This window comes from Cetorhinus maximus, chromosome 2, assembly GCF_964194155.1.
Source record: "Cetorhinus maximus chromosome 2, sCetMax3.hap1.1, whole genome shotgun sequence".
NCBI lineage: Eukaryota > Metazoa > Chordata > Chondrichthyes > Lamniformes > Cetorhinidae > Cetorhinus > Cetorhinus maximus.
In genome coordinates this window covers 175,295,645-175,322,880 of record NC_135880.1, presented here as the reverse complement: position 1 = coordinate 175,322,880, position 27,236 = coordinate 175,295,645, and the positions used below count along the sequence as shown (strand labels likewise).

Below are 27,236 nucleotides of genomic sequence, written 5' to 3'. Positions count from 1 at the left end.
CCAATTTCACCAACTTGCCTATGTCCTCTTGAGGTTCGACACCACCCTCCTCACCATACACAATGCTTCCAAGTTTCATTTCATATCTGCAAATTCTGAAATTGTGCCCTCTACAGCAAGGTCTAGGCCATTAGTATATAACAGAAATGGCAAGGGTCCCAATACTGATCCCCTGGGGAGCGACACTACCAACCTTCCTCCAGTGGGAAAACCATCCGTTAACAGCAACTGTTTTCTATCGTTCAGCCAATTTCATGTCCATGTTCTTACTGTCTTTTTTATTCCAAGTATAGTTTTACGTGCCTATCCTTGCAATTGGTCTTCAGCATTGTCTGCTAATACTAGGGATAAGATGTGAAGGATGCTAGTAATGTATAATTTGAAAAATGTAGGAAGCAATGTATAACTAAGTATTTCCTTTGCATTCAAAAGACACCCACAAATGTTGAAAAGTGCCAGGATCGTGTTGAGTGTTTCAATGCTGATCTGAAGGCAGACTGGGATCGGTGGCAAAGCAACAAGAGACAGGACTTTCGGCAGCTGTTGATGGGAATGGCAGACAAGAACATCCAGTATTACGAGAAGGTATAGTTTACCAGATTGTTAGTTGAGTGGTGTGTTTGTACGTGTGCTCTGTTAATCCACCAAACACAGAACCTGCCTTACGGACTTTTACCTTTTTTTTTGTTTACTGGATTTGCAGGACATTGATACTGTGGCCAGAAGCTGCAGATTTTGGCTCAGTGTGGGCTGATTATTAGGAGGATGCTGGTAGATTGTGCTTCTGGTTATAATCCACACTTTTTGGTTACTCGTGCACATAAGGGTACGCTTAATCTAATGCCACTCCGGTATCCACTGGTTCTTTCAGTAGCTCTTCATGCAACCGTCACATTGTAGCTCAGCTGTTTGTGTGAGGTTGGATAGCGTATCTTCACACAAAGGGTAGTAGAAATCCAGATCTCTCTCCCCACGAAAAGCTGTTGAGGCTGCAGGACAATTGAAAATCTCAAATGAGTTTTTCTTTAGTCTAGCCTAGGGCATTAAGGGATATGGAACCATATTGGATACTTGGAGTTAAGCTACTGACCAGGCATGACAGACCATGGTTAGAGCTTTCACAGCCATATTTCCTTCCTCAGTGACTGCCTCCGTCTCCGACTTACCCCACGTGGATTTCAACTGAAGTTCCATCCCTCATGTTTCGGATCCACCCAGGATTACAGGTATCTCCGGGACATACAACGCTCCTCGGACTGCTGTTCTCGTTGCATCCTGAGATCCACACTCAGTGCCATGCGCCACCATATGAACACACTCGACTTCTTCCTCCAGCAGCACTGATGCACCCAATTTCTAAGCTTCCCATGCCCCCAGTTTCATTTTATTCTTCGTCTCATCCGACGCCTCAACAAGAAACTTTGTCTCTTTCTTTCAGGTGCAAAGGAACGCAAGCTCCAACAACTCATTGACACCAACACCCACCCAGGACCCTCCACCCCTGCCTGTCCCTCTGTCCCCATCCCGTCTTTCAATCCCAGCCCCAGCCGTGTATTCACCATACCTCATGACCTTCCCCTCTCCGATGCTGAATGTTCAGTGCTCAGCAAAGGACTCAGTTTCAAACCTTTACGCCCTCATCTCAATGAATTTCGGGCTTGGCACGATGCTGAACTCTTCTTCCGCTGCCTTCGTCTCCGTGCTCACTTCTTTGGGCAGGAGTCCAGTCCCCCGTTGAACGGATCCTTTTACCCGCCTCCAATATTCTCCCTCCACCTGGACCCCTCCCTCTGGATTCTTACCTTCTCTTGATCTTTTCATTGAGAACTGTCAGCATGACATCAGTTGTCTCAATTTCTCTGCTCCTCTCACCCACTCTAACCTGTCTCTCTCTGAACTTGCTGCACTCTGTTCTCTCAGGTCCAACCCTGACATTGTCATCAAACCTGCTGACAAGGGTGGTACTGTTGTTGTCTGGTGCACTGACCTCTACCTCGCAGAGGCTGAACGTCAACTCGCAGACACTTCCTCCTACCTCCTTCTGGACCATGACCCCACCACTGAACATCAAGCCATTGTTTCCAGGACTGTTACTGACCTCATCTCCTCTGAAGATCTTCCTTCCACAGCTTCCAGCCTCATAGTCTCCCAACCTCGGACAGCACGCTTCTAGGTTTTTTAAATAACTGAAAAGGGAGTGCAGCCTACAGCACCCTATGTAAACATGGTCCACGGACTCCACAAGACCACAAAAAAGGCAGGTGTCTTGGGAGTCCGTGAACCTACACATTCTACGGTTGTAGGGGACTGCTGCGTGCAACACCCTCCAACCCAGGTCCCCGATAGAAAGAGGGAGGACACCTCCGTAGAGGGCCTCCCATCGGGGGCCTCCGCCGCCGGTCGGCAACAAGGCACGCCAGGGCGTGTCCGGGCGGCGGACAAGGGCGAGAAAATGGAAGGTGTGCAGCAGCAGTCCGTACAGGAAACTCCTCCGTGCCGTGCCAAATGGCACAGAGGGCATGTCCCCGAGGCGGCTCATATTATTGCGGGGCACCGACACCAGAGGGAGGGTTCGGGGCTTGGGGCCAATGTGGAATTCCGTCCGAACAGGGGAACGTTCAGACGGAAGACCACCGCGCACCTGGGCCACCTCGAGACCTAAAATGACTTCGGGTCCGAGCACGACCGTCCTTGGGTCTTGGATGGCATCGGCTGCGACCTGGACACTCACTGACGCACGACACGCCAACTCCTGCGGGAGCATCCAGCCCAGTCCTCCGCCACCCAGCACGTCCCCAATCCTGGTCAGCCCGGCAGCCACAGCCCCCGTCTCCGCCAGCCACTGAAAAGGACGGAGGGGCGGATTCCTGAGCAGCGGCTCTCTGACGAGAGCCGCTACTCCTGATGGGGGAGAGCTGCGTTGCGAGGCGACCACGTTCCAGACTTTGATCATGTCCTGGTAAAAGACGGGCAACGCCTGTAAAGAGCCCCAAGGCCCCTCTGCTCTATAAACAGGAGCTGCACGTCATAATTCAGGCCGTGCACCTGGCGGAAGAAATACGTCGCCAGGGCACACCATCTCGGAGGAGGCTCGACGTAAAGGTATTGCTGCAGGGTCTGAAGACGGAAAGTCGCCACCTGCGTGCGTAGGCACACTAGCGCCTGACCGCCCTCCCTAAGCGGGAGACTCAGAACCTCAGCAGCGACCCAGTGCAATCTTTTGTCCCAGAAGAAGTCGACTAGCATTCTCTGGATTTTTGAGACAAAGTCCGGGGGAAGGGTCAAATTGACCAGCCGATACCACAACATGGCGGCGATCAGCTGGTTTATGACCAGAACTTGACCCCAGTAAGACAGCACTCGGAGCAGTCCTGTCCAGTGCCGCAGGCGAGCAGTGACTTTCGTCTCCAGTTCCTACCAGTTCGCCGGCCAGGATTCCTCGGCAGGGCAGAGATGGGCCCCCAGGTAGAGGATGCTGGTCCTGCTCCAGGTGAAAGGCCTGAGCTCCTCGGGTAGGGGATCCAGCTGCCACGGGCCGACCAGGAGTCCAGAACATTTATCCCAGTTGATCCTGGCAGAAGAAGCCGCAGAGTAGACCTCCTGGCACTCGCGCATCCTCCGCAGGTCAGCCGGGTCACTAAACATTAGGAGCACGTCATCGGCGTATGCCGAAAGGACCACCCCGATGCCCGGCCCGCGCAGAACCAATCCCGACAACCTCCTCCGCAGGAGGCGCAGGAAAGGCTCCACGCAAATAGAATACAACTGGCCAGACGGGGCAGCCCTGACGTACCCCTCTCCCAAAGCGAAGGGGCGCCGTCAGGGACCCGTTAACCTTCGCTAGACACTCCGTGGCGGTGTACAGAAGTCGGATCTGGGCGACAAAATGCGTCCCGAACCCGAATGCTCGCAGATTCCCGAGTAAATATTCGTGATCCACCCTGTCGAATGCCTTCTCCTGATCAAGGGACAGGAAGGCGCTCGACAGACCAGCCCTCTGGGAATGGTGAATAATGTCCCGGACCAGATGGATATTATAAATTGTGCGGTCCGGGACGGTGTAGGACTGGTCAGGGTGGATCATGTGGTCCAGCACGCTGCCGAGCCGAGAAGACATGGCTCTGGCGAATATTTTGTAGTCCATGCTGAGGAGGGAGACCGGGCGCCAGTGTTTAAGAAGGCGGAGATCCCCCTTCTTCGGCAACAGGGCAATCACGGCCCTGCGCCACGAAAGGGGCATCTCCCCGGTAGCAATGCTCTCCCCCAGGACCCCCGCGAAGTCGCTCCCCAGGACGTCCCAGAACGCCCTGAAGAACTCCACGGTCAGCCCGTCTAGTCCCGGGGATTTGCCCCTTGAGAGACCGTCAAGGGCGCCGGTCAGCTCCCCCAGACTTATAGGGGAGTCAAGCTTTCTGGCGCCCTCCGGGCTGACCTGCGGCAGGTCCTCCCACAAAACTCTGCAAGCATCCTCGCTGGACGGATCCGGAGAGAACAGGGCAGTGTAAAAGTTCCGAGTCATGGCGCGCTTCTGCCTCCTACCCAAAATCCACAAGCAGGACTGTCCCGGCAGACTGATTGTGTCAGCCTGTTCCTGCCCCAGGGAACTCATTTCTTGCTATCTTGACTCCATTCCCTCTCCCCTCACCCAGTCCCTTCCCACCTATGTCCGCGATTCCTCTGACACCCTACATCATATCAACAATTTCCAGTTCCCTGGCCCCAACCGCCGCCTCTTCACCATGGACGTCCAATCCCTCTACACCTCCATCCACCACCGGGATGGTCTGATGGCTCTCCGCTTCTTCCTCGAACAGAAGCCCGAACAACCCCCATCCACCACTACCCTCCTCCGTCTGGCTGAACTTGTTCTCACACTGAACAATTTCTCCTTAAACTCCTCTCACTTCATCCGAATAAAAGGTGTGGCTATGGGTACCCGCAGTTATGCCTGTCTCTTTATGGGGTATGTGGAACGTTCCTTGTTCCAGTCCTACTCCGGCCCCCTCCCACAACTCTTTCTCCAGTACATCGATGATTACTTCGGTGCTGCTTCGTGCTCTCGTCTGGACCTGGAAAAATTTATTAACTTTGCTTCCAATTTCCACCCCTCCATCATTTTCACATGGTCCATCTCTGACACTTCCCTTCCCTTCCTTGACCTCTCTGTCTCAATTTCTGGTGATAGACTGTCCACCAATATTCATTACAAGCCTACCGACTCCCACAGCTTCTTCGACTACAGCTCCTCACACCCCGCTTCCTGTAAGGACTCCATCCCATTCTCTCAGCTCCTTCACCTCCGTCGCAACTGTTCTGATGATGCCACTTTCAAAAACAGTTCCTCTGACATGTCTTCCAGCTTCCTTAAACGAGATTTTCCACCCACGGTGGTTGACAGGGCCCTCAACCGTGTCCCCGGCCCATCTCCCATGCATCCGCCCTCACATCTTCCTCTCCCTCCCAGAACCCTTGTCCTCACTTATCACCCCACCAGCCTCCGCATTCAAAGGATCATCCTCCGCCAGTTCCGCCAACTCCAGCATGATGCCACCACCAAACACATCTTCCCTTCACCCCCCCGGCGGCATTCCGCAGGGATCATTCCCTCTGGGACATCCTGGTCCACTTCTCCATCACCCCCTACACCTCAACGCCGCGCCACCCCCCCCCCCCCCCCCCCCCCCCCAACGGCACCTTCCCATGCAACTGCAGAAGGTGCAACACCTTCCCCTTTACTTCCCCTCTCTTCACCGTCCAAGGGCCCAAACACTCCTTTCAAGTGAAGCAGCATTTCACTTGCACTTCCCTCAATTTAGTCTACTGCATTCGCTGCTCCCAATGCGAATCCTCTACATTGGAGAGACCAAACGCAGACTGGGTGACCGCTTTGCGGAACACCTTCGGTCTGTCCGCAAGCATGACCCAGACCTCCCTGTTGCTTGCCATTTCAACACACCACCCTGCTCTCATGTCCACATGTCCGTTGTTGGCCTGCTGCAGTGTTCCAGTGAAGCTCAATGCAAACTGGAGGAACAGCACCTCATCTTCCAACTAGGCACTTTACAGCCTTCCAGACTGAATATCGAGTTCAACAATTTTAGATCATGAATTCTTTCCTCCATCCCCACCCCCTTTCCAAACCCCTTTTTTCCAATAATTTAAATCAATTTTTCTTTTCCCACCTATTTCCATTATTTTTAAATGTATTTCCATCCATTGTTTTATCTCTACCTTTTAGCCTATTTCGATCCCTTCGCCCCCCCACCCCACCCCCACTAGAGCTATCTGTACCTTGCTCGTCCTGCTTTCTACCCTTAATGTCACCTATTAGCACATTCCTTAGATAATATCGCCACCTTCAACACCTCTCTGTCCTTTTGTCTATGACATCTTTTTGCTGCTAAGTCCACCTATCACTGGCCCTCTGTCCAGCTCTTCTTGTCCCACCACCCCCCCCCCTTAAACCAGCTTATATTTCACCTCTCTTCTATTTTTCCTTAGTTCTGTTGACGAGTCATACGGACTCGAAACCTTAACTGTATTCCTCTCCGCAGATGCTGTCAGACCTACTGAGTATTTCCAGGTATTTTTATTTTTGTTTTGGATTTCCAGCATCCGCAGTTTTTTGCTTTTTATCTTATGGTTAGAGCTGAATGGCCAGCCTCTGTTCCTATGTTTCCATCATTCAGAAACTGAGAGCACCAGGCACTTACATAGAGAAGGTACAAAAATATGGAGTCCTTAAGATTAATTCCCTAGAAGCATGGATTTTAATTAGCTGATTCTTAGAACATTGGCAGTTACACTTGATGTGCAGTTAAGCGTCTTCCTACGTGTGTGAGCCTCCTGTTTGTGTCCGTTTCTGCTGCCTATTCTGCATAGTGCGATTTTAATTAACAAAAAAATAGTCACCATTCCTTCAGGCAGGATGAGCATTTGATTTGTGGAAAGTTTGCCAGCCAGTTGCTTTTAAAAATAAGTCCTTGATCCATGGTATGTAAAATAAATAGATACATTTTTGAATTCTGAGTACTTGATCTCGGTTCTAATAAGTGAAGTGTCTTCCTAAGCGAATAGGTCAGTCAGTGGCATTGCCTTCTCTCCACCTTTATGAAAAGCCAAGAACTTGCAAAAGCCCTTTTTGGATTTTACGTACCCCACAGTCTCTGTAGAAACAATTAACCTGCTGCCACTCCCCTTGTCTCCTTTCCCCCTGTAGCCCTACACATTCTTCTTTTTCAGATAACAATCCAATACCCTCTTGAGCGCCTTGATTGAACCTGCCTCTCAGGCGTGTGTTCCAGATTCTAACCACTCACTGCATGGAAAAGTTCTTTCTCATTTCACGATTGCAACTTTTGCCAATTTATCTTAAATCTGTGCCCTCTTGTTCCCAATCCTTTTACCAATGGGAGCAATTTTTCCCTATCTGTCCAGACTCCTCTTGATTTTGAATTTCCTTTTCTTTCATCTGCCTTCGTTCCGAGGGTAGGCTGCACTATGAACAATTTTTCTGCACTGATTTCTATTCCAAACCCGCAACCTCTACCACCTTGAAGGACAAGCAGGCTGTGGTGCATCTGCTGCTCAAGTTCCCCTCCAAGTTGCACATCATCCTGACTTGGAACTTTATTGCTCCTCCTTCACTGTTGCTCGGCCAAAATTCTAGAACTCCCTCCCTAACAGCACAGGGTGAACCTACACTATCAGGAAACTATAGGCCAGTTAGCCCAACATCTGTCATAGGGAAAGTGTTAGAAGCTATTATTAAAGATGTTATAGCAGGACACTTAGAAAAATTCAAGGCAATCAGGCAGAGTCAACATTGTTTTATAAAAGGAAAATCATGTTTAATCAATTTATTGGAGTTCTTTTGAAGGAGTCACATTGCTGTGGATAAAAGGGAACCGGTGGATGTACTGTACTTAGATTTCCAGAAGGTATTTGATAAAGTGCCACATCAAAGGTTATTGCAGAAGATAAAAGCTCATGGTGTAGGGGGTAACATATTGGTATGGATAGAAGATTGGCTAGCTAACAGTAAGCAGAGTTGGCATAAATGGGTCTCTTTCTGGTTGGCAGGATGTGAAAAGTGGTGTGCCACAGGTATCAGTGCTATGGCGTCAACTTTTTACAATTTTTATATAAATAACTTGGATGAAGGGACTGAAGGAATGGCTGCTAAATTTGCTGACGACAAAGCTAGGTAGGAAAGTAAAATTGTGAAGAGGATGTAAGGAAGGCTACAATGTGACCTAGGTTGTGAGTAGGCAAAGACCTGGCAAATGGAGTATAAGGTGGGCAAATGTGAAATCGTTCGTTTTGGCAGGAAGAATGAAAAGGAAGCTTATCTAAATGGTAAGAGATTGCAGCGCTTTTGATTCAGAGGGATCTGGGTGTCCTAGTGCATGAATCACAAAGGTTAGTATGCAGGTACAGTAGGCAATTAGGAAAGCTAATAGAATGCTATCATTTATTGTGAGGGAATTGATTTCAAATATAGGGAGGTTATGCTTCAGTTGTATGGGGTGCTGGTGAGACCACGTCTGAAGTACTGTGTACAGTACTGGTCTCCTTATTTAAAGAAATATGTAAATACGTTAGCAGTTCAGAGGTTTACTGGACTAATACCAGGAATATTTTATTAGTCTTATGAGGAACGACTGGACAGGTTAGGCTTGTATCCACTGGAATTTAGAGTAAGATGCAACTTAATTGAAACCTTTAAGATCCTGAAGGGTCTTGACAGGGTGGATCTGGAGAGGATGTTTCCTCTTGTGATAAGGTGGATTCAAAATTGGCTTAGTTGTAGGAGGCAGAGGGTGATGACAGAAGGATGCTTTACCCAGTGGCGTACCACAGGGATCTGTGCTCGGTCCCCTATTATTTGTCATTTATATAAACTATATTGATGACTATGTGGAGGGTAGGATTATTAAGTTTGCAGATGACACAAAGATTGGCCGGGTGGCTAACAGTGAGGTTGAGTGTCTTGGGCTACAGGAAGATATAGATGGGATGGTCAAATGGGCAGATAAGTGGCAGATGGAATTTAATCCTGAAAAGTGAGGTGATACACTTTGGAAGGAGTAATTTGACAAGGAAGTATTCAATGAACAGCATGGCACTAGAAGGTTCTGAGGAACAAAGGGACCTTGGCGTGTGTGTCCATAGATCTCTGAAGGCAGAGGGGCATGTTAGTGGGGTGGTGTAAAAGGCATATGGGACACTTGTCTTTATCAATCGAGGCATAGATTACAAAAGTAGGGAGGTCATGTTGGAGTTGTATAGAACCTTGGTGAGGCCACAGCTGGAGTACTGTGTGCAGTTCTGGTCACCACATTATAGGAAGGATGTGATTGCACTGGAGGGGGTGCAGAGGAGATTCACCAGGATGTTGCCTGGGATGAAACATTCAAGTTATGAAGAGAGGTTGGATAGACTTGGGTTGTTTTCGTTGGAGCAGAGAAGACTAAGGGGGCAACCTGATCGAGGTGTACAAGATTGAGGGGCATGGACAGGGTGGATAGGGAGCAGCTGTTCCCCTTAGTTGAAGGGTCAAGCACAAGGGGGCATAAGTTCAAGATGAGGGGCAGGAGGTTTGGGGGGGATGTGAGGAAAAACTTTTTTACCCAGAGGGTGGTGACGGTCTGGAATGTGCTGCCTGGGAGGATGGTGGAGGCGGGTTGCCTCACATCCTTTAAAAATTACCTGGATGAGCACTTGGCACGTCATAACATTCAAGGCTATGGGCCAAGTGCTGGTAAATGGGATTAGGTAGGTAGATCGGGTGTTTCTCACATGTTGGTGCAGACTCGATGGGCCAAAGGGCCTCTACTGCACAGTGATTGTGATTGTGGGAAAATCTAGAACTAGGGGTCACTGTTTAAAAATAAGGGGTCACTCATTTAAGACAGATGAGGAGAAATTTTTTCTGAGGGTTGAGAGACTTTGCTTCCACCACCTTTGGAGGATGAGAGTTCCAGAGCCTTTGAATATTTTTAAGGCAAAGCTAGATAGATTCTTGATTAACAAGTGGGTGAAAGGTTATCAGGGGTAGGCAGGAATGTGGGCTGAGGTTACATTCAGATCAGCTATGATCTTATTGAATGGTGGAGGAGGCTTGAGGAGCCGAGTGGTGGCGGCCTCATTCAAATGTTCATGTGGACTGCAGCGGTTCAAGAAAGTGACTCACCACCACCACCTCCGTGAAGGCAATGAGGGATGGACAATTGGTGCTGACCTAGCCAACGACACCCATGTCTCATGAAAGAAGAATTAAAAAAAAAAAATTCTCCACTCCTCTCACTGCCTGTTCCAAAAAGGCCAGTCCACATTCTAATATTATCCATCATTGCCATCTTGGGTCTTCCCTGTGCATGTTTTCCAGGTGTTTTGCCTTGCATTAGCTCTTTATCCAAACACTCCCCATCTGTTTGCATCAAGTGTCCAAAATATGTGAGCTTTCTTGATATCACGGCTTCAAACAAGTTCCTCTTAACGCCAGCTTTCTCAAGCACCCAATCGTTTGTCTGCTTGGCCGTCAGTTTTGAATGCTCCTATCAAATCTCCTCTCGGCTGCCTTTTCTTCAAGGAAAGCAGTCCCAACTTCTCCAATCTATCTGTGGAACTGAAGTTCCTTATCCCTGGAATCATTCTCGTGAATCGTTTATGAACCATCTCTACTGTCTTCACATCTTTCCTAAAGTGCGGTGCCAGAACTCTCTGCGATACTCCAGATGAGGCCAAACCAGTGTTCTGTACAAGTGTAACATAATCCCCATAGATGTATACCTGAAAAGAAAATAATTTGCTAATCAATGGAAAAGAGCTGGAAAGTTGGACTAATTGGATAGCAAAGAGCTGGCCCAAGCAGGATGGACCAAATGACCACTACTCTACAGTATGATTCTAAGCTACTTGAGAAACTGCATAATTCAATATTTTCCTCTACTTGTAGATGTGATTAAGTTTTGTTTTCTTGAATCTGTTCTGGTTATAGATTTTTAAAATGTGTTTTTGGTTGTTTTGCAGTGCCTTGCAGCGTGGGAATCTGTTATTCCTCTCCTACAAGAGAAGCTGGAAGTTAAAAGCGAGGGCCACTCGTAGCTTCTGCTTTTGTGTTACTCACTGGCTGTTTCCTCCTTCGCTTGCCCAGTTCACAGTACTGGAATATTGCACTTTGGGGTGGGGTTTTGGTGGGGGTGGGGGGGAGCAGTTGTTGAGGGGGAAGAAAGAACATTAAATAGACAGTTTTGTCTGTAGCTGTACGTCAATAGCACGTTGTACAAGGACACTCAAACTGTCTGTGGAAGATGTGCTCTCTGTTCAGTGAAGGCTTGTTTGTTTTGTCCGCACGGTGTTATCTAACAATTCACTTTCAGCGGTCTGCTGAGTACGAGCTTTGTCAAGTACCCAGTGGTGAGGGATATAACTGAGGCCTTTTGCCTCATTGACATGATTGATTGTGCTCCTTGTGCTGTAGTTTTTTATTTAACACTTGTTACACGTAAACAGTCTTGGACATTTTTGAGATACTTTGATAGATGCTTTGAAGCATCCTATTTAACCAATTGAGTGCACTCAGGTGTTGGCTGGTATTTCTGTGGAACGATTTGAGTAAGCTTGTATGCAGGAGAGCTCCAAGCATTGATTTAGTGATGGAGATACTAAGGCCTCAGACAAAAGGGAAGAAAATGAAAAGTACTTGATGTAAATTCCTTTCTGTTCAATTATCTTTATAATAGTCAACACTTAATGTTTTAAAAAGTCTTTGTTCCCTTGTGCATGTTAGAGACCATGGTAGCAGAGTGCTAAATAACCCAGAGTCCTTTATAGCACAGTATTGTGAACCTTTTTGAGACCAGCATTAATTGAACATTGACAGCATTCCTTTTTTTAAGTATATTGACATACACTTATTACTTATTACTTGGATCATTTGTAGAGTACTGTATCCTCTGCCCATAATCAAGCCATTGTCTAATTTATGTATATTTTTTCCTAATCGATTTTTGCCAAGTTTTATTTTCACATTTTGTAAAATTTGACATCTACATGTGGTACCTTTATCTATGTAATGTGTTTAGCCTGTATAAATGAAGTTGGTTTATAAAATAATGCCCTATGATAAATGCTTTCTGGGTGAGGCAGGAGGGGATCATATCACTCGCCCCTGCCCTTGTTGTTGAGACCTGTTTGTATGAAACCTGTTTGTATGTGAATTAAGTGAGTATTCCAGATATTTAATTAAAGAGAGAGATATTATTAGCTACCAGATCACCCAGGGAACAAACAGTAACTGAATTGTGAGTATACAAAAGTGCCTTTGTTGCATGCAATATTTTGTATAAGCTAATTTGTGTTTATTTTGGACTAAATTGTGAGCAACCCTAGCTTTGTTTTCATGGCTGCAGTACACTAAACTCTTGAGAAAATGGGAAAAATTGCCAAGGAGCATGGTTACATTGCTGCTTTCTTGCCTACTGTAATGGAATCATCACACGTGGATCATGAAGGGAAAAAAAATTATCACTAAGGCCTTTTTTGTTTGAGCATTCTAAACTTAAATCAACAAGCATTTCATAAACAATTAAAAAAAAAACCCTGGATTTTAGTCTTGGAGGCATCATGCAAAATTAACACTAATGCTAGACTTGAAAAACCACAACTACTCATAGCTTTGGTTGTGTAATTTTGCTTCACGGCATTTTATTCAGAGGACTGAGTTAGGCATCTGATGACCCTGACTCGATTTAACTGTATTTTGCAGAAATTGCGTTTTACCAAACCTGCACCTGAAAGTAAAACTGTTGAGAATATAAGGCTCATAGTTAAAGAAAGCAAAAGACCAATTTAAAAACGTTTCCTGTGCCCCAGCAGTTTTTGAAGTGGGGAAAGTTTCCAAGAGTGAAGACATTTTGTTTTTTTTCTCTCTTTTTGAGCAGTTCAAATGCATGCATTAAACTGAAAGCCAAAGTGATTGGGAAAGCATCCCACCCCTTTCTCATTTGAGGTGTGTATGTGATGTTTGGGTTTGTCTGCAGTTTAGAGGTTCAATTTAAATTGGAATGTTCCCCAATTAAAATTGGTGTATCTCATTCGGTTCTGAATGAGATCTTCCAATTCCACGTATGAGCGAAAGCCCCATGACTTCTGGAGTTAGAGTTGGCTGGGGAAAAGGCTCAGCTTTAAAAAGAATCTTAATTAATACTCATGATTTCAAGGAAAGAAAAAAAAAAGTTTTGGTCAGATGAGTACCACCAAAATGTATTCAGGGTGACTGCTTTGATGGCGCATTTGTGAATCACCTCGGGTATGTACTAATGTGGCAAAGAATTTCTGAACCTGAAAATTGATCATTGTAATTTATCACAGTTCATAGGTGATGACTTGCTTAAAGTGCCAAAATTTTACCAACATCTTTATGAAAATGCATTAATGTTCTACAGGAAGTAGTCCAGGAGGATGATTTGATCAAACGGCCTTTCAGCAAGTTAGTGTGGAGGAAATAAAATACTGGAAGCCATTTGAGAATGATGCACATGGCATAAGTGTTATGGACAAGTAGCATTGTATGCTGTGCTCTGAATCATTCCTTCTCATTGTTTTTTGCCTGATGCTAACTTCTGGAATGTGTTAATCTTTGCGCTAGAATTGTAACTAAAACTGTAATGGGCTACACTACTACTGGAGAGCACTTTGAATGGAGTTACAAAGGTACATTTGTCCAGCAAAAAACAAATTCCTGTTAGTGTTCAATATTGGCAGGCTTACTTGCTGTACGTCACATTGATTAGTGACCTCATAGCGATGTGGCTGTCTTCACCAGCTGAAATAGCAATATGCATGTGAAATAATTAATGTAACTGGTTTATAACAAGTTTTGAGGGAGATGGCAATCAAAATACTGGCAATCTTTTTTGCCGTGAGCTTATTGGCACTAATGGGTGGAGAAGAGATGGTCATGTAGTTTCATTGTATTGAAATGTACTTGTGCATTCAGAGATCTTTTATTGTATTGTGGATCATTACAGTTTTACAGCAGAGTTGCTAGAAGTGAGGTATTCAATATTTTGTTTAACTGCATCTGTGTTGAAGCTTCTGATGGATCTTGGGTTAATTGAAGTGATTGTAATCCTCAATTTCTGTTGAGGATAGATGGATTTGTTTACTGTGAACCTTAAAGCATGAAGCTTTGATATAAATCATGAAGGAGTTAGTAGTTAGTAAAATCATTGTGGATTATTTAATGTTGTACCCTTTCCCTAACAAGTTTGGTGCTATGGTAACGCCAACAATTCTTGCAATCCAACTTGTACCTGTGGATTTTTTTTGAACACTATTGAATAAACACTTGGGTAAACTGTTTGCATTCAAATTGTGTACTGTGGCTGTTATTGATATGTAATGAAGGATCGGGAAAGAGAAATTTCTTGCATATGCCCAAACACTAATTCGGTCTGGCCCATGGAATGTTATGTGATATTTAAAGGGGGATGTAACTTGAGGCATCAGCACTGCTGAATGTTAACACAGCCAGGAAATGGATGCACCCCACGCATGTAAACTGTCAGTTGACACCAGAGAGAGTGCCCACATTCACTTGGTATGAGTCGTTGTAGAATTGTAAGGAGGATCTTTAAAATGTGATTTGTTTCCAAGTATATTTTTTAGGGTGTGGGTGTGGTTTAAAATGGTGCAAATCTAGGGATAAGTGTTCAACATTCACATTGTATATATTTAAGCTGTTCCAAGATCAGCATTTGATTAAAGGAAATTTTTTGTCTGCTGCGGGGGTTAGGAGCATGTCCCGATACTATGCTTCTACCACACTCAGCTGACTTCTCTTTATAATTCTTTCATGGGGTATGGGCATCTTTGGTAAGGCCAGCATTTGTTGCCTAATTGCCCTTTAACTGAGTGGCTTGCTTGGCCATTTCAGTTAAGAGTCAACCACAGAGATTTTTATGGAGCTGGAGTCACATGTATGCCAGACCAGGTAAGAATGGCAGGCATTCTTCCATGAAGCTCATTGGGGAGCCCGGTGGGGTTTTTTTTTATGACAATTGATAGTTTTTTGGGCTAGCTTTCATCAATTGAATTTAAATTCTGCCAGATGCCATTTTGGCATTTGATCCCAAGCCCCCAGACGATTAATATTACTAGTCCAGTGCCATTACTACAACGCCACGATCTCCCCACTCTTGTTTTTTGCAACAGATTGGTGAGCTACACTCTTTATTTATCTCTATCTGATGGGGCTAGCCTGCGGTGATTGGTTCCCATTTCATCTTTTCTGGGGAGGAGTGACTTGTCTTTAACACTCGTCCATGTGAAGAATCTCGAGCATCACTTGTAACAGATTGCTTGGTTAATGTTGCTGAGGAGGGTATCTCCGACGGTTCATTTATTTGGAGTCTGTGGCTGTAATGAGAGACATGTTGCTGAAGCTTTTTGTCTTGCACTCATAAGGCTAACGCTAGAATGCTGAAGTTCGAACTGTCAAACAGCTTATACTACCATAGAAAAGGGTGCTGTTGGTTGGCGAGTCAACTCCGGTCGAGGCATTGCCACTGAGAAAGCAACTGGGCCATAGGTTCCCCAAGTTGCCAGATAATTCAAAAAAGATGCAAGGCTTGAACACATTCTTTTTGTTTGCAGAGAACAGGTGCATGCATATGAACGTATGTCACTTCCAACAAGAGTAAATGAACCACATTGAGCTCAAATGATTTTCTTAAATTGGTAATAGTCATACAGGTCTACAGCACAGAAAAAGACCCTTCAGCTCATCGAGTCTGCGCCGGTCAAACAAGTACCTAACTAATCCCGTTTTCCAGCACTAGGCCCATAACCTTGTATGCCATGGCATCGCAAATGCACATCCAAATGCTTAAATGTTACTTAAAGGGTTTCTGCCTTTACCATCCTTTTTTTCAGGCAGTGAGTTCCAGATTCCCACCACCCTCTGGGTGAAAAAATTCTTCCCCTCACCCCCTATAAATCTCCTGCCCCTTACCTTAAATCTATGCCCCCTGGTTATTGATCCCTCTACCAAGGGGAAAAGTTCCTTCCTGTCTACCCTATCTATGTCCCTCATAATTTCATACACCTCAATCATGTCCCCCCTCAATCTCCTCTGCTCCAGGGAAAATAACCCCAGTCTATCCAATCTCTCCTCATAACTAAAACTCTCCAGCCCAGGCAACATCCTGGTAAATTTCCTCTGAGTACTCTCTAATGCAATCTCATCCTTCTTATAATGTGGATTCCAGAACTGCACGCAATACTCTAGCTGTGGCCTATGTCGCAACAAGTGGCTGATCGCATCAAACCTGTTAGTATTATGTGGAGTACAGGCCATTCTCAACCAGCCCATGCTTGCAAAACTGAAAACAATGTCTACTGTTAGATGTGATTGGGCAGCACTTGCTGAACAATCCTGAGTGTGCTAATAGCTACACTAACAACCAATTTAAGATAATCAGTTGAGCTTGTAACGTGGCTCATTTGCACTTGGTAGAAGCGACATACATTCATGTGCAGGGACCCCTTCTCTGCAAAGAAAAGGAATGTGCCCAAGCCTTGCGCCTTTCTTGAATTAACTGGGAGCTGAGGGAGCCGAAATTTCTCCATTGCTTTCTCCGTGTCAATGCCTCGGCCATTTCGGGTTGACTTGCCAACCAATCAGCACCCTTTTCTCCTGCAGTATAAATTGTTGAGATTGTTTGAAATTTGGCACCAGAATGCAAGATGAAAAGCTTCAGCAACATGTCTCAGTTTTCAACAATATTCAAATTTTGTGCCACCAAGCAACTATTTGGAGTCTGAAACTTCTCTGGTAAGTTGGGGGAGAAGGGTGTGACTCATCTTAGAATATATGGCAGATAGCTATGTTTAAGCAATGTCCATAAGTGAAAGGACAATTTGTATAGTGTGCACTGATTTTGAGTAGTTTTCAGTATTATGCTTTGTTTGGCCACAAGGCGGAATACCTTGCCAATGTGTTGCATTCCTGCTTAGTGGCCCTGTTTGGCTAAATTTTCCCCCAACTGAGTGTACTTGAGCAACCAACATCCACATAACTCCATTCCTAATTCAGGAGTTAATGTTTTAGATGGTGGTCCAACTCCATCTATGATCTAAATAGACTTGGAACATGAAAATAGTGGCCTTTATTTCATGAGATGATTAGTTATGGATGGGGAAGGCCATTTGGCCCACCAGAAAAAAACTCTAGTTCTTCCCCCACCCTCATTGCAACATCTGACTTGTTATTCTGGAACGTTTTACCTCCATGTTATCTGGATGTCTGTTCCATGTGTCGAACACTGAAAAATTTCCTGCTTTTTTAAAATGTGGGTGCTGATGACAAGGCAGTATTTATTGCCCATTGTTGGTAGGCCACTGCCCTAAACGCTGTAATGTGGTGAATGTACTACCACGGTGCTGTTGAAGGATCAGTGATCAACTTCCAAGTCAGGACGGTGTGACTTGAACCTATATGCCTGCTGCCCTTGTCCTTCTAAGTGATAGATAACGCAGGTTTGGAAGGTTCTGTTGAAGGAGCCTTGCCGAGTTGCTGCATAGCATCTTGTAGATGGTGCGCACTGCAGCCAGGATGCACTGGTAGTGGAGGGAGCGAATGTTTAAAGTGATGGGATGCCATTCAAACAGTTCAAACTGCTATATCCCCTTGTTATCGCCACAATTTGATGTAATATTCTGGGTTTACTTTTACATTCCCTTAACAATCTTCTGATTGCCATTACGGGGAAATCTTGGATACTTCCCTTCCAAGCTGAAAAGCCTCAGTTTCTCAAGTCGTTTCTTTAGAGCTATGAAATGTGGGATCCTCCTCATGCTTCTTTTCTGCATGGCCTTCAGTGTGAGACTATTTCCCTTATGTCTCTGTGACTAGAACCAGACCCAGGATGATCAGAGCACTGTAATTGTTTGGTTATTACTTCCCTGAACTAGCATTGGAATGTTTTGAGCACATACATAATCATTAGCATTTTGAAGTGCTCCTGAGAATTGGAGAGTTGTTCTCGAACTATTATCTTGTCTACCTTGGCATATTTCAGTGTCTCCACGTCAGGGCAGCTCTTGCTCTCTTACAACACTTTTCAACTCTTCAGATGGCTCCTTTAGAAGAAAAATTGCTTGTGATGAATGTTGGACATTGGGTCAGGCCACCAGGGACCCACAATGTGTGTTTTGAAAAGCATTAAATATTGTGCCTGACGTATCTTCAATTTAATTTGGCATTTCAAGAAGGCATTTCAAGAAGGCATCCACAAAATCTGGTTGAATATGCTAATCTGGTATGTTTTCGTCAACCTTTGCCAAGTTTCTTTAAAACGTAATTCGCGAGCCCTTACCCTGGTAAATTTTCGTTTATTAGTTTGAATATTTGATCTTGGAACAGCATAAACAATTCCTGAATGCTGTAAATTTGGGGAATTTAAATCCCCCAACTGCCAGGGTGGGATTTGTACTCTTGTCCCCTGATCATTAGTTCTTAGGGTTACTAGCCAATTTACATAACCACTATGTTACTGTACCCCACCTTGATGGAGTGGTGGCTTTTATTGGAGGAATGAAATTGAAACCACTTCATAAAAGGACTGAGCTTATGTCAAAATACATTGAGGTATTAAACATAGTAAGTTTGTTATTGATTTTTATCCTGAAGCTGTTAGGCCTGTAGTTTAGCCCACAATATCTGTTCCTGTTCCATTCCAGTTTCCCAGCAGAATTTTGTTAAGCTTGCAAAGTTCTGGGTGTGTACTTTCTTTTATACAGGTGGTTGAGGCACAGTGTACTGCAAAGCTTGTAAAATGTACTTTTTTTGTAAGCAATAAAATGTTTTCAAGTAGTAATTTGTGGTGTTGCATTATTTAATAAGATGTGAAAGGTGTCAAATTATTAATTTGTGATTTTAAGGAACCTTGGATAGTTTATTCACTCACCAATATAGTTTCTAATCTACAAGTTACAACTTCATGGGTGATGGTGCTAAAGGAGTTTTCATTCCCCATGTTTCAAAGATTTTAAAATAATCTGAATCCTTTGACAGCCCTAGTACTAAGTGAAACAACTCACTGTGAGTCGCACTTTTTTTTTTAGTGAGTTGGGAGTTGTTGGCTTTGCATAGGCTTACAACCAGCCTAATTGAGTGCTTGCTTAGTTTGTACTGTATCTGGCTATGCTTGGCACATGGCAGCTGTATACAGTTTCACATAATGTTTAGCTGATTTAATAAACTAACAAAACTAGAACCAGGGATGTGGTAAGATGCTTTCACACTGACCAGTAGAAATTAATGTGTGATTTACAGTGTTGAATGTGGTTTTTATTTGGAGAAGGATTGAAGATTTTTTCTCATGGGTTTTATTTTGCACTAAATGCCTTAACTAAGGGAATGGCAATGCAGAACTGCAAAATGCTGCCACTTGTCTCTGTAGATCATTCAATCTGGGCATTTGGCTGCTGCCCAGCTGTAGTGGCCGCTCTTCTATAATAATGAGCTTTGAACCCAGTAAAGTGTGTTTCTTTAACTGGCTGAATGCATGCTGCCTTCCTAGCATCACTCCTGCAGATTTGTTTTTGATCCTTAATCTACATGGTTAGCTATCAGATTCAGGTGTAATGTACTGTATAAACTTTTATAAAATGTTGTCAAGGTAATGGTATACTGATCATGTACTGTTTTGATATCTCATTTATTTTTACCTCAACTGATCTGAAATAGTTGGACCAATAAAACTTGATGTACTTAAATGCAACATGGTACCATTTTCTGAGTGACATGTGCCCACCATATAAAATAAGCTTTGGAGCTGCCAAGTGTTTGAAATGTCAATGACTGAAAATGTTATCTGACTCATTCTCTTCACACCCATCACTACCTGCCAGAATTAAAACAAATTGTTTCCGTATTATGTTCAAACTTTTGAACATCAAAAGTTGCCTACACATCAGCTGTGTTGCAATTGAATGGCTGAGCAGACTTGACAGGAAGACTTCTTAAAATATTAATTCAGTGTTGCAGGCACCATTGCCCATCCCTGATTACCCTTCAAAATGGTGACATTGTCCGAATCTGCTGGTGCAGCCTATGGCCACCTGCCAAAGCTAGTGTTTGAAGATTGTGACATCAAAATTGAAACCAAGCTCATGGGCTAGTATGCAGTCGTGATCCCTTCATTACTGTTATGACATGGCAGATGATGTGTGCCAGGCAGACCAAATCCACAAGGGAAACTTGGTCGTGCTATCACAATGGTCTTGCAATTTGTATTTATTATGAGATGTGTGCACTGAATTCAGGAGTAATGAATCCACCAAGGCTTTGAGATTTTAAAAATTAAAGTATTTGTAAACAAATTAAAAGATTTCAGGCATATAAGACTACAATTACTTTCTACTATAACAAACCCAAAAATTCCTACTAACCTGAGTCCCAGTTACACACCCCCTTTTAAGGCAACAGTCCAAAATAGATTTTGGATTTAAAACAAACCCAGCAAGTTAACACTACCCACTTGACAGAGGAATTCCAAATGGTTTTTCTCCAACTTCTCTTATTTTACATAACAGACTTATGCACAAATGGCTGGAGGCTTCTTGAAGGCTGTTTCTCTCACTCCTGTTAGATCCTGCATGGCTTTTTTTACATATCCTTTAATTCTCCTTTATATATGCTTCTCTCTCTTTAATATGTAAATTTTATTCCCTATGCCTTTGAAACTGTATCTTCCTCAAAATATAAAAAATTTCACGTTGCCAATATTGTCAGTAGCCTTTGGGGGAAAAATAAACACTCCTTAGCCTTGCTTATCTGGCTAGTTGTAAACGGAATAAGATCCCTTTGAAAGCCAAACAATCCCTTCATTTATCTAAAAATGCAAATTCCTTTCAGACCTTACATGCTAAGCTGACATTGATGATTTCAAGCTTGCAGTCTACTCTATTCCAACTGTAATTAAATCACACAAACAGACCCAACTATAATCTCACCCATGAACCTACTTCACAATATTATTATACTTTTGTCATATTACTGATATGACAATATTACTCATGTCATAAACATGAACAATGTATAGGAGGCACCTCAAAGCACTGGAGTCATGCTAGCTACCTGCGGAAGATCATGCATTTTAAATGGAAGGATTGACGCACCAACATCAGTGACCCCTCACAAGCAGGCACCACAAGCATCTAGTGTTATGATTTTCCGCCATCAGCTTCGTTGGGTTGGTCATATAATTCAGATACCAGGATCCCAAAGCAGGTTGTCTTCTCCCAGTTCAGTCAGGACAAAGGCACCACAGGAGGACAGAATAAACACTTAAAGGATGTGCTGAAAGCCAACATGAAGAAATGCAACATTGACACCAACTCCTGGGAGATCATCACCTTGGACCGAACCAGGTGGTGACACGAGTCTGTGGGAAGGAATCCAGTGTTTTGAGACCCAACGATGATGAAATGAGGAGGAAAAATGAAAACAGCGAAAGGAACACCACACAACCTGAACTGAATACACGACTAGACATCCAACGTGATAACAATGCCCTACGTGCCATAAAATCTGCAGAACCCAATTGGCCTCATCAACCATCTTTGGACACTTTGAAGACGATCATCCTCACTAGGAGGGATAGCCAATAATAAGGCAGTGAAGTAAAAGCCTAATTAAAGATGCATTTTTGAAAGGGGGGAAGGAGGAAAAGAGAGGGGCTTAGTGAGGGGATTCTTTTTAAATAATTCTCAAGATGTGCACATTTCTGCCATGTTATTCATTTCTAGTTTGGACTACTTGAGGGAAGTTTTCATCCTGTAACATACCATTGCACCATCATTTCTATAATGCAAAGACTGGGTTAAGACAGTTGAAGACTCCATCATGGAGTTTTGGATGATGTTTATCACCTGACAGGCAAGGAGGGTGCGGAGGAAGTAGAGTGTAGAAATGCTGAAGGTGCAGCTGAGCTTGGCAGCAGTGGTAAAACGTGTGGCAGATATTGCTACAGGAGTGAAAGTGATGTTGATGCTGGATCGGATCGGACCTCACCTGGTGGGAGCCTAGAAGAATGGTTTTGATCTTCCCAGTGTTCAGTTGGGGGTAGTTCTGATGCATTCATCATGATGGCAATAGACTGTCATCAGCTGTCATACAATCTTCATGCAACACTTGTTACTGAGGAGCATTAGGGGTTGGATCTTTGGGGGGTTGGTGGGGTCCCTGGAAATGAGTGAGAACTGGAGCAGTGCAAGTAACAAATGCAGTGCAAGAACCTTTTACTAGGGTCATGATTGATTGTGTAGGACCCCCTCCCTAAAACTAAAAGTGGAAATAAGTACTTACTGACAATACAAAAACAGAATTACCTGGAAAAACTCAGCAGGTCTGGTAGCATCGGCGGAGAAGAAAAGAGTTGACATTTCGAGTCCTCATGACCCTTTGGCAGAACTGAGTAAAGTTAGGAGAGAGGTGAAATATAAGCTGGTTTAAGGTTGGGGTGGGGGGAGAGAAGTTGAGCGGGGGGGGCGGTGGTTGTAGGGACAAGCAAGCAGTGATAGGAGCAGATAATCAAAAGATGTCACAGACAAAAGGAACAACGGTGTGTTAAAGGTGGTGATATTATCTAAGAAAATGTGCTAATTAAGAATGGATGGCAGGACACTCAAGGTACAGCTCTAGTGGGGTGGGGTGGAAACGTTTTATGTCCCAGAGATACCTGTAATCCTGGGTGGGTTCGAAACAAGAGGGATGGAATTTCAGTTGCCTACTTTAAGGAAATAATGAACAGTTTGGGATAAAACAGTTTAAGTCAACAGCTTCCCACCCTGAATCACAAGGGGCTTTGGAAAGATGGCATCAAATTTTAAAAACTATGATGAGGGTGAATAGTCAGGACTATCCACAGGTTTGGGATGGGGGAATTCCATTCTTGTTATTTGCTATTAGGGATTGTCAGGAAGATATAGTAATTTTCATAATGTTATTGGAATTTATTGTAGAGTAATAGTGAGGTCTGTGTTCATGTATATGTGTGTATTTGTGTGACTTAATTGAATTAAAGGCAGCTGGTCTGAAGGCTATGATGTATCAGAAAATAAGCTAGGTTTGAAATGTTAAGTAGGTAAACATGGGGATGTTTTAGAATGTAAGGTGTAAAGAGAACATTTGCATTTTTAAATCAAGCAGACTAGCTTGAATTCAAAAGAGGGAGTGAAATACTACACCTAGCCAGGAGAAGTTAAGAAACTTTACTTTTTATTTTTCCCAAAGATTACTGGTAAAATTGGTACTATGACAGATTTTATTATTAGAGAGGAAAGAGCCCAAAAGCATAGTGAAACAATGGTAATTTGCATTCAAAGGGAAAAATATGTATAAAGGAGAGAAGGCTGTGTGTAAGGGCAGGCATTCTAAGATCTAACACAAGTGTGAAAAGCCTCCAGCATCCAAGCCTCAAGCTGCTGTCTACAAAGAACTGAAGCTGAGAAAAACTCACTTTGATTTCGACTGTTCAGGGTATTGTGTGTTTCTTTGCCTGGGTCTTTTAAAATGTGTGTGTCTCACTGTTGTCTTAACAGAGGTGTAACTGGGGTTTAGATTAATTAGGGGATTTAGAAGTTATCATTGGAGTAATTTGTAGATCTATGTATGTGCTTAAAATAATTTAATCTATTAACAAATGTTTACTTTAGTTTTGTAAGAAACCTATAAGACTTGATGACCTTCTATTCACTGAATTCAAAGCCCGCATCTTGAAATAAGTACAAATTACAAATAATTGTGGAAGCTGATTCAAGTTTCCATCCGGGATTTGGGCAGCTTGGCAGTTACCGTCCGCCTGCCATAACAGAAATCGGAGGCTCTTTGCGGGATATATTTGAGATTTCTTGATTGGTTTGCAGTTGGTGAATCTTAAAATTACAAGCACAAGAAGCACTTTGAATTCAAGAGTTGGTGTGAGGCTTTTTTTTGAAGTGGTGAGACTGCAATGTGACTTTGGAAGTTGCTAAGACTTGTCTGGGAGTTGAAGTTATAATTTTGGCTGGTTTACAAATGGTAAATAAAGTTAAGTTAATGGAATTGGTGGATAAGTTACAATTGGGATTACCTGCAGGGGCAAAGAAAGCAAACATAATTGAAGGTATAGCACAGCATTTAAAGTTGGAAGTGATAGCTGACACTAGTGAGTCACAGCTGGAGGTAGTGAGACTTCAGTTAGAAATGAAGAAGCTTGAATTTGAACAAGCAACAGAAATGAAAAACAACTTGATTAGAGACAGTAGAAAAAGAAAAAGGAAGAGCATTTCATAGGGAACATGCAGAAAGGCAGGAGAGAGAAAGAAGAAACAGGAAAGAGTCTTAGAAATGGTGAGGTTAGAAAAGGAGGAAAGAGAAAAAGAGAGAGAATTCTAGCTTAAAATGCTGGCAGTTAAAAAAAGAGACAACCGCAGGTGAGGAAGGACATATTTCCAGATCAGAACCTAGGAGGGAGATGTTTATATTTGTACCAGCTCTTCCAAAGTTTGAGGAAAGAGATGTTGAAGCATTCTTTATTTCATTTGAGAAGATAGCTAAACAGATGAAATGGCCACAGGGAAACTGGACATCGTTGTTACAATCCAGGTTGGCGGGTAGAGCACATGAGGTTTATGCTTCATTGTCAGAAGAAATGTTGGTGAATTATGATGTGGTAAAAAAGGCTACTTTGAGTGCATATGAGTTGGTCCCTGAGGCATACAGGCAGAAATTTAGGGATATGAGAAAACAGCCTGGGAAAACTTATATTGAGTTTGAAAATATAAAACAAAGTAATTTTGATGGGTGGATACGGGCATTAAAGATAAAGACCACATATGAAGCTCATAGAGAGGTAATTTTTTGGAAGAATTAAAAGATTCAACTCCTTCAGTAGTGAAAACTCATGTGGAGGAACAGACGATTGAAACGATAAGACAAGCAGCAGAGATAGCTGATGACTTTGAGTTCATGGAGCTAAACCTTTTTTTGTCACCCTTTTAAATTAGAGAAGGATAGAAAATGGGAAGGTGAAAAGAAGATGGGTAGTCAGGGAAAAGAAGGAGTAGGTGGAAATTCCCAGGAAGTTATTTTCAAGATAAAAAAAGGTGCTAAGGGTAGAGGTGACATTCAAAAATTGAGGTATTTTCATTGTAATAAAGTTGGGCACATGAAATCAGTGTGTTGCAAATTGCAGGAAAATCTGTTGGAATTATAGGGTTGCAGAAAAGCTCTGGAAGTAAAAGTACTGTGGGTTCTGAGGTTTAGGCACAGGACAAAACAATGGTTTATGTACAGGTAAAACAGAAAGAATCAGTGATAGTTAAAGAAGTGGGAATGTGTTTACAATTTACCCAAGAGAGTTCTGAGGAGCAGGTTGCAGAAATGTTTAAAGATTTTGTATGTGAAGGGAAAATCTTTCCATGTGTACAGGGTGGAGTAGGTAAAGCTGTTAAAAATAAGAGACATCAGGGCTAGTCAATCTTTAATGCTGTGGGATAGTGACATTTGTTGTTCAGAGGGAGTATTGCAGGAACAGATGGTAATAAGTGGGGTTCATGGAGATGCTAAACCTATTCCATTGCAGAGGGCTAATTTAAAGAGTAAGTGGAAAACAGGTGATGTGATTGTTGGAGTAGTGGACAAATTGCCAATTGCAGAGGTTCAATATATTTTAAGTAATGATATAGCTGGATCACAGATGTGGGTGATGCCTATGGTAGTTGAGCAGCCTGTAGAAATGTTTTCAGCAGAGGTGCCGCAGAGAGAGCATCCTGGATTGTTTCCAGATCATGTGATAGCAAGACACAGGCTCATAGGTTGAAACAAGAAGAATAACAAGCTCAAAGACAGAGGGAAGGTGTAGAAATCCAATTATCTGACACTGTGATCAGGTTGTTTAGGAAGAAAGACTGAAAGACAATGCAACTGAGGTGTTTGACTCAAGGCAGTTGGTAGACTTACAGAAAAAGGATATGCAAATAAAGCAGTTATATCAGATAGCTTACGCAGAATTAGAGGCAAAATATATTCCAGAATGTTATTACCTTAAGGGTAATGTTTTACTGAGAAAATGGGAGGCCTTATCATGCTTCAGCAAATGAAAGCTGGAGGGAGGTGCATCAGATTGTAATACCATTTGGATATAGAAATGAGATTCTGAGGATAGTTCATAACATTCCAATGGAGGGACATTTAGGAATTAGAACACAGGTGGAAATACAAAAACACTTTTTTTGTTCTGGATTGCAAAAGGATGTTGTCAAATTCTGGAGAACATGTCACGCTTGTCAGGTGATAGGGAAACCACAAGCAGTGATTAAGCCGACACCTTTAATTCCCATCCCAGCATCTGAAGAGCCTTTTACTAGAGCCATGATTGATTGTGTAGGACCCCTACCCTCAAGACTAAAAGTGGAAATCAGTACTTACTGACAATAATGGATGTGTCTACTAGGTTCCTGAAGCAATACCTTGGATATATATTACAACAAAGGAAATTGTGGAAGAGTTAGCTGCATTTTTTTTACAAGATACGGTTTACCTAAAGAAATACAATCAAATATGGGTTCGAATTTCATGTCACAGCTGTTTAAGGAAATAATGAACAGTTTGGGGGATAAAACAATTTAAGACAAAAGCTTACCATCCTGAGTCACAAGGGTCTTTGGAAAACAGCTATAATGAAATCTTATAGTCAGGATTGTCCACGGGATTGGGATAGGGGAATTCCATTCTTGTTATTTGCTATTAGAGATGCTCCTAATGCATCGATTGGTTTTAGTCCTTTTGAACTAATTTATGGTCATGAGGTAAGAGGGGCCACTGAAATTGATTCATGAGAAATTGATGGGCCAAACTTCAGAAACCACTCTCCTAGGTTATGTATCGAAACTTCAGAGAAAGATTGGACAGAGCATATGAGTTGGCTAGGGAACATTTAAAGATATCACAGCAAGTGAAGACAGTCAGGAAAGCTACAGCTCGTAGTTTTGTTGCTGGGGTGAAAGTGCTAGTTCTGTTACCAGGGTGACTCATTAAAGGCAAGGTTTAGGTGGGTCTTACAGGATTGAAAAGAAATTGAATGAAGTAAATTATTTAATAAATGCTCCAAATAGAAGAAAGAAGCAGAGGGTGTGTCATGTAAGTATACTTAAAAAGTACTTTGACAGGGAAGAGGACC

The 27,236-nt window shown here is 43.3% G+C and overlaps 2 protein-coding genes across 3 annotated transcripts in view; one reads left to right on the top strand and one right to left on the bottom strand.

Annotated features, from left to right (window-relative positions):
* Positions 1-14,380, top strand: part of snx30 (sorting nexin family member 30) — a 57,745-nt gene extending 43,365 nt beyond the window's left edge. Inside the window, exons 8-9 of the mRNA XM_078570977.1 lie at positions 433-585; positions 11,035-14,380. Coding sequence (XP_078427103.1) covers positions 433-585; positions 11,035-11,109 — 228 coding nt within the window. The 3' untranslated portion in view covers positions 11,110-14,380. The remainder of the gene's footprint in view (positions 1-432; positions 586-11,034) is intronic.
* LOC144699766 (solute carrier family 46 member 2-like) overlaps positions 10,569-27,236 on the bottom strand; it is a 41,701-nt gene continuing 25,033 nt past the window's right edge. The window contains exon 3 of one of the 2 annotated variants that reach the window (XM_078571021.1): positions 10,569-10,794. In XM_078571021.1, the coding sequence (XP_078427147.1) occupies positions 10,703-10,794 (92 nt within the window). In that variant the 3' untranslated portion in view covers positions 10,569-10,702. Of the gene's footprint in view, positions 10,795-18,008; positions 18,151-27,236 lie in introns of those variants that run through there. The other variant, XM_078571030.1, reaches the window with a different exon arrangement.